General features: G+C 46.7%; 1 protein-coding gene across 1 annotated transcript; it reads left to right on the top strand.

The window, feature by feature from the left end:
• Positions 1-1,464: 1,464 nt before the first annotated feature.
• On the top strand, positions 1,465-4,049 carry LOC119314732 (putative mannan endo-1,4-beta-mannosidase 9). The gene is made up of 5 exons (XM_037589425.1): positions 1,465-1,815; positions 2,622-2,816; positions 2,855-3,046; positions 3,175-3,383; positions 3,462-4,049. Exons 1-5 carry the CDS (start codon positions 1,465-1,467, stop codon positions 3,823-3,825), a joined length of 1,311 nt encoding a protein of 436 aa, XP_037445322.1. The 3' UTR covers positions 3,826-4,049.
• The last annotated feature ends 3,594 nt before the right edge of the window (positions 4,050-7,643 follow it).

Genomic DNA, 7,643 nt, shown 5'->3' on the forward strand with positions numbered 1-7,643 from the left:
TATATTTTAAAGTCCATGAACAATTTTTTTAAATAGAAACTTTTTCGAATTTTTAAAACAAAATGTGGAAATGCTTATATTTTTTAAGTCCATGAACTTTTTTTAATATGCAAATATTTTTTAATTTGTGAACAATGTTTTGAAATGATATTTTTTGTTGAAAACACGAATAATCTTTGAAAACTTGAAGCGCACTTTGAAATTATAAACACATTTAAAAAATAAGAAAGTTTTTTTTAGAAATTCTGAATTATTTTAAAAAAAAATCACACGAGCAAATTTTGAAACTCTAATTTTTTTAAATACGAACAAATTCTGAAATTCTGAACATTTGTTGATGCGAAAAAATTAAAAGTGTGAAGAAAATTTTGTTAACAAATTCAAAAAATGTTCCAATTTTCACAATTGTTCTCAAGTTCAAAAACTATGTAAGGGAATTTCACAAAATGTTCTCGTTTGCAAAGATGTGTTCATAATATTGACAATGTTCGTATTTTTCATGTTTTTCAAATAATGTTCAAATTTACAAAAAATTGCTTTGAAAGATGCTAACGTTTCCAATTGTGTGCCTTTTTTACAAAACTGTTTCGAGATTCCCAATGTTGGCGTTTTTGCAAAATTTAAAAAGTCTTTCAAGTTCGAAAACAATCCAGAAATCATTTTAATAAATCGGATCTGCCACTTGTTCTTATAAGTTCGTCTAATTCACTAATCACTCGGACTCGCTAGCTCCACTGGCTTTGAACTCTCTTCAACATGAACCCTTTATTCGCACCAAGGCATGTCTTAGCAGCGCAGCCACTAAAAAAAGTATGTCAGGCAGCGCGACGTATTTTTTTAGAAAAGACCATCATACTCTTTATTATGAAGAGGTGTGGAGAAATCTTCACCCTTGATGTGTTTAGGAGGTTGTACTGAAGCAGAAGTGAAAAAAGAAAAAGAAAAAAGAGTACACCCGGACAGTGCTGCGGACCGATACAGGACCGCGTTGAATGATTTACGTGATCCGAGATGCGGACGGTTTAAGGGTAGTAGATGCGCTTACTACTCCATTATTACTGCTGCATGCAGTGAACCTAGCGACGCACGTGCACAATGCAAGGCAACGCGAGCGTCAGCACGGCACTATGCTCGCGGCAAAAATGCTAAACACACGGGCCTATTACGGGGCTGTTACCGGGTTTACTATAAAATCTCTCCACCGCGCCGTGATTTTCAGGTGGATGGGGCCAATCTCCTTCCTTATAATCCAATAAAACCTTGCCATGTCGGAGGCACTCCGTAAACCCTCCGTAACAGGCCCGTGCCTATTTCGTCTCGCCGTGCCTATATAACGCGAGCACTCCGCGGACGACATATCATCCCCATCCACACAGGTGATCGACCGATCACCGGAGAGATTGCACCTTTGCCAATCACTTGCACGTAGACACGGCAGCTTCGGCTCCGCACACATACATAGGCATGGCCACCAGCAGCCCGCAGCTCGTGATGCTCGTGTCGTGTTTGGCCGCCCTTGCCGTCGCCGCCGGCGCCGGGGAAGTGGATGGTAGGCCAAAGGCCCGCGGGTTTGTGACGGCGAGCGGGGCGCGGTTCATGGCGGGCGGGCGGCGGTTCTACGCCGACGGGTTCAACGCGTACTGGCTCATGTACATGGCGTCGAACCCCGCGGACCGGAGCAAGGTGGTGGACGTGCTGGAGCAGGCGTCCCGCCTCGGCGCGACGGTCGTCAGGACCTGGGCCTTCAGTGACGGCCAGGGCAGCGACCGGCCGCTGCAGATCACCCCCGGCGTGTACAATGAGCAAGTGTTCGTGGTATGTGTGTGTCTGTCTCACGTTGAACGGCGCGGCCAAAGCTACGCTAGAGATTTCCGTTTCACTTGAGCAGATTAATTACACGTACGCCAAAGATAGCCATAATACCGTTTACCCTAGTAGTCCTGCATGCAGGTTCGTTTCCGTCGCTAAAATCATGTGGTAGTAGCAACGATTTAGACAGATGGACACGAATAATGTCTGTCACGCCAAAGATCTTCTTAATCAATGGCCAGACGTCTTAAAATCTTACTGCTACTATTGCTCATTAAAATGTTTTACTCGTTTGCCCATTAAAAAGATTTCATTGTATACTCGTTAAAATCTTACTGCTCACTAAATCTTAATGCTACTATTGCTCATTAAAATCTTTTACTTGTTATTATTGTTATTGTCCATCAAAAAGTTTTCATCGTATATATCCCGGCAGTAAAAGGGTTTCATTGTACTACTTTACTCCTCCATCCGTTTTAAAACATAATAATGTGTATTTGTTCTTTCAAAAGTCAAACGCTCCTATGCTTTGGCCCCAAAGATCTTAATCAATGGCCAGGTGTTTCAAAATCTTACTACTACTACTCATTAAAATGTTTTTACTCATTTATAATTGTTCATTAAAAAGTTTATATTGTATATATTCTATGGTAGCAAAAAGGTTTCATTGTACTGTATATTCCAAGTGAGCTGTAAAGATCTCACACGGAAACGTACCGATTCACCATTGAAGAGCAAGATACAGTGACATACACGTATATATGCTGCATTTACTAAGTATATGTTTTTCCCCTTGGAATATATTTGTGCAGGGACTAGACTTCGTAATAGCGGAAGCGAAGAAACGAGGGATCTACTTGATCCTGAGCTTGGTGAACAACATGGACAGCTTTGGCGGGAAGAAGCAGTACGTGAAGTGGGCGCGAGACCGGGGCCACTACCTTGGGTCCAACGACGACTTCTTCTCTGACGCGCTCACCCAACAGTTCTACAAGAACCACATTAAGGTCTCTCCCTCTTATGGAAGTGTTGCTGCACTGTATAGTTTTTCTTTTTGCGAGATATGCACCGTATATACGTCATATCATTGTGGTTATATGTGTTTGTGGAACAGAGGATGATCACGCGAGTAAACACCTTCACGAGGGTGGCGTACAAGGACGAGCCGACCATCTTCGCGTGGGAGCTGATGAACGAGCCTCGCGTCCCGAGCGACCTCTCCGGAAAGACAATGGAGGTCGGTCACTCACACAAAACAAAACAAAAAAATCTATGGCCTCAGTTCACTTCCTATATATCACGCCTGTTTATTTTGGCCATTCCGTTCATTAGTTTGATTTGATGGATTTGCAACTTTGCATCCAGCGCTGGGTGGCGTCGATGTCCGCGTACGTCAAGTACGTCGACCCCAAGCACATGGTGGAGATTGGCATGGAAGGGTTCTACGGCGAGTCCACGCCGGAGCGCAAGCGGTTCAACCCGGGGCAGGGGTACACCGCCGGCACCGACTTCGTCTCCAACAATCGCATCCCCACCGTCGACTTCGCCACCATCCACGTCTACCCCGACCAGTGGTACGCAAAATAAGTTCATCTTCTCCTAGCCCGAACCATCGATGGATTAAACGTGTCACTCGCGCGTGTGTGTGGCAGGATGCCGGGGTCGAGCAGCCAGGCGCAGGTGGAGTTCACCAAGAGGTGGATGGCGTCCCACATCGAGGACGCGGGGAAGGCGCTGCGGAAGCCGCTGCTGGTGGCGGAGTTCGGCTGGTCCGCGCGCTCCGGCGGCTACACGGTGGCGGCGCGGGACGGCTACTTCCGCATGGTATACGACGCCATCTACGCTTCCGTGAAGGGGAACGGGCCGTGCGCCGGGGGGCTCTTCTGGCATGTCATGGCGCCCGGGATGGAGAGCTGGACGGACGGCTATGACGTCGTGTTCGAGCGCAGCCCCACCACCGCCGCGGTCGTCTCGCAGGAGTGCGCCAAGATCGACAGATTCACGCCCGCTGTCTAGCTTTTTTGTGATAGTGGCACATGCATGTGTGTGGAGGAATCGAAGACTCACGAGCCCATTGGATTGGAATTATTTACATCGGGTTGCTAATGAATAGAAGAGCGCTAGGCGTCCGTGGGACGGCGGGCCAACAAATCGTCCCTCTCCTCAGCCCTAATCCAAGTTATCTTTTTGTTTGCAATGTCATCACATCATTTCTTCTTGGTGTATGTCAAAACATTGCAGAAATCATTGCAACAATTCAAGCAAATACAAGCAACAAATTTTATTTATGTATGCAATAAATTCTCGGTGGTAGCAACAAACTCCATAAGAGAAGTGGTTGCAATGTATTCAAGGATGTAAGCCAACATATGCAATAACAAGAAAATCAATTGGTAGTATGAAAACATAGTTCATAGCAGACACCTAGAATCATCGCAGCATGTCACATAATGTGTTGGAAGCAAAAAAAACATGAGCTTTCTAGCATGCCAAGCGATCACCACATCAAGATCCTCAAACCGCCAACCTCAATATGGAGCACTGACTTCGCCGCCAAACACGGCCTCCCTCGATCATACACCGCAAAGAACTTTGGTTGCGGGTTGTAGTCACCACGAGGTCATCCATGGCAGTGAGCTCGACGCTTGTGTTAAAATGGAAGAGGGTTATTAAGGGAGAAACACCCTGTTGTGGTGATAGAGGAGAAGCAGCATATAGCTAGAATGAGTGCACGAGTGGGTCAAGTGATCAACATCGTGGAATGATGCAAAAATTTAAAGCAACATGAGACGGATGAAAGCAATGCTAAGTGATCCGTACACTATAAAGCGATCCGATCCGATGGACGGTCAGGTGATCCAAATCATTTTTCTAACGAATAAGACTACTACATGTTTTTTTAAGTAAAGGACGATGTAACTCCCCGTTTAATTGATGGAACCATAGAGACCAAGTACAAAACAAAACAAAAGCAACCCAAACATTAGACCACACCTCAGAGGGCACAATTTCGACACTAAGAAAAGGCTACAAAATTACCACAAGAGCATTAGCACACACGAGCAAATGACTAATGGCATCTTACTGAGTTGCTTGAACAGCAACATGGACTAAACAATCACACGCTATTAGGCAATAATGTGTCACCTAGCTGGATCCCATCCTTGAGCATGTTTATACACTTCTCTCGCCACCACTGCGAGTATTCTGAATTCTTACCGAAGATCATCCATCATCTTTCCCATTTGCAATCCATCCCACTCGTAAATATATCTTTTTGTACCCCTGAAATAGCGAGAGAGTATCTCATCGTGCTTTCCAATTAAATAAAGTTATAACTGTTGAACATACTTTACAAATGCCTAGCCACTTTGGGCCGAAGTAGAGCCGTGTTCTTATTGTAGGGGAATTACAAAGCGAGAGAGACGGGGTTTTGCTTTTTCTTAACCTATGGGCAAGGAGAAAGAAATCTTCAATTAATCTTTTTTCCAGAAGGTAAAGCTTGGTGCAATCCCTTTGCTGCTTGTCGTTTCTTTCCTTCCAAATGCTCTAGGATCCCATTTGTAAATGTAATGACAAAGGAAAACACTTTAAAACAACCGACTGATTTCTGGAAGAAATCAATTGTGTCGCGTGAACAGAACATATCCTAGTTGCGACCATGCACCGCTCTTCCCTCTAGGGCCACTCGTCTCCTGCCTTATCTACCTTATCTCTCAAGAGCCGCTCGTCTCCTTCTCCCACCTATTTTCCCAACGATGATTTGTCTCTGTTTGTAGTACCACATGACCCGCACCGGCCGCCGATGCTGACGACGATGCACTCGCCACTATCCTCTGTAGCACCATGTGAGCGTCGCCATCCTAAACACAACGTGGTGATCCATTGAAGCACCGGTTGCAGCTCCTCGGGCACTGATGTTGTTTTGCTCTGACCACCACACCGCGAGGTTGTGGCGCCACCACACCGGCTGCTGCAACTCCCATGTTGCAGCAGTGCAACTAGCCACCAGCCATGCAGCAACGGCGGCTTGTTGTAATGTGAGTGGATTGTAGCATTCCCACTGCTGCAATCTCGATGACTTGGCTTCAACGTGCTCCAACCTAAAACATCGTCACTACTTCAATAACATTCCTCGCACTTCAGCAACCATGGCGGGGCTGCAAGTCAAACCGCACAACGACGAGGATCGCCATTGCTACAACTTGGACCATACTTTGACGCACTTCGCCCTGGAACATCCCTCGCTGCTTCAGCAACCACAACGCGGGTGCAACCTGGACGTGACTATGCAACAACAAGTAGCACTGCTGGTGCAACCGCCCTGTCGCAACACCGCTCGTGCTGCAAGCGATGCTGCAGCGATGGCGCCTTGCTACAACCCCCACAATGCCATCGTATTGCGACAAAGTGACGGGGTGCGGCATGATGTTGTGGCTGCGAACAACGACTTGTGAGCCATGTCTGGGCGAAGATGAGTGTGACCGCATTGCTGCTTCCACTTCCGGCCGCCGCCAGTGCTGGACATCGGCGTCATCCTCACCATCAATGCCACCAACCCCAGTGTGGTGCCCGTGTACATCGCCTCCAACATCTCCACCCTCTACAGTGCCTCCAATGTCTCCATCCTCTATGGCCTTTGCGCTAGTGGCGATGAATCGGCACTGCTCGGGGAGCTCTTTGAAGATTCGTACCTAGGCGCTTGTTCACAACCACGTGTAAAATAATGGTTATTTTATTAGACCAGTAAAGTACACCTATATTTTTTTATGGTGTGTTACTTTACACCAATTCCAGTCGGGGCCTCAAGGGAGATCTCGATGCCTTCTTTCGTAGAGTAACATGGTGAGTAGCAGAGACAAGTTAGCTTTGTGTTGCAGTTCATGTAACTTGTAACACAACGTTGTCGTGGGTGTCTTCCCCACTTCACCCTATAATACATAATACACACACTCGTACATATTCGAGAGAAAAAACTTCTTGCATGTATGCTTGTTTGAAAATGGATTACTCCACCTCGTGCTGCTGCAATTGCGTGAAGCCGCTGCCGCGTTTGCGTGCTGCCGTACGCACTAGGTGCTGCCGCCGTGTGCTACCGCGCATGCGTGTGTGTAGCAACATGTGTTGCCGAGTCGTCGACGCGTGCTGGGCGCCGCAACCGCGTGCTGATGCGTGTGCGTGCGTGCCGAGCGACGTAGCGTGCTCGCAGAGGCCCTCGCATTCGCGTGTGCGGAGCTCGCCGCGGTTGGTTGCACCCTGGAGGGCCGGCCGCAGGTATGTTTCTCGCAGCTGCGTGCTCTAGCCATGTCACATATAACATGTTCATTGAAGTGCCTCAAAATGAGGATGCTAATTTGAGAGGTGTGGTGGGCGGTAGAAAAAAATGAACGGTTAAAGTGGACATGAACGGATACTGGCCGAGCGTGTCCGTGAGTGTTTAAGGGGTAAAGTTTGTGCAATATGGCTGTAGATGCTCTAAGAGAAATATTCCAACAATGCAGTGTAGTGTTGCAAGTTGGAAAGGGGGCCAAAGGGAAGGAAACATACATTGAATGACATTCCATTCATATATGTACTTGTAGCAAAAACAAAACTGAGTGATAAATGGATTCATCTTGATGACAAGATAAACTTATTTTTTCTCCCCAAGCCACCCACGACGAAGTAGCACATCCCTAGTTAAACACTAGGTTTAGACAACAACCAGGAGAATATCTTAATCCTTGGTTACAGTTTTTTTTTAACGATCCAACTGATGGCTGGCTTGCATTGATTGACAGCAGAGAGTAAAATGGGAATACAAATCGGGTGGGGACTGGGGAGTGATCAGAAGA

Source organism: Triticum dicoccoides, chromosome 6A (genome assembly GCF_002162155.2).
Source record: "Triticum dicoccoides isolate Atlit2015 ecotype Zavitan chromosome 6A, WEW_v2.0, whole genome shotgun sequence".
NCBI classification, from domain to species: domain Eukaryota; kingdom Viridiplantae; phylum Streptophyta; class Magnoliopsida; order Poales; family Poaceae; genus Triticum; species Triticum dicoccoides.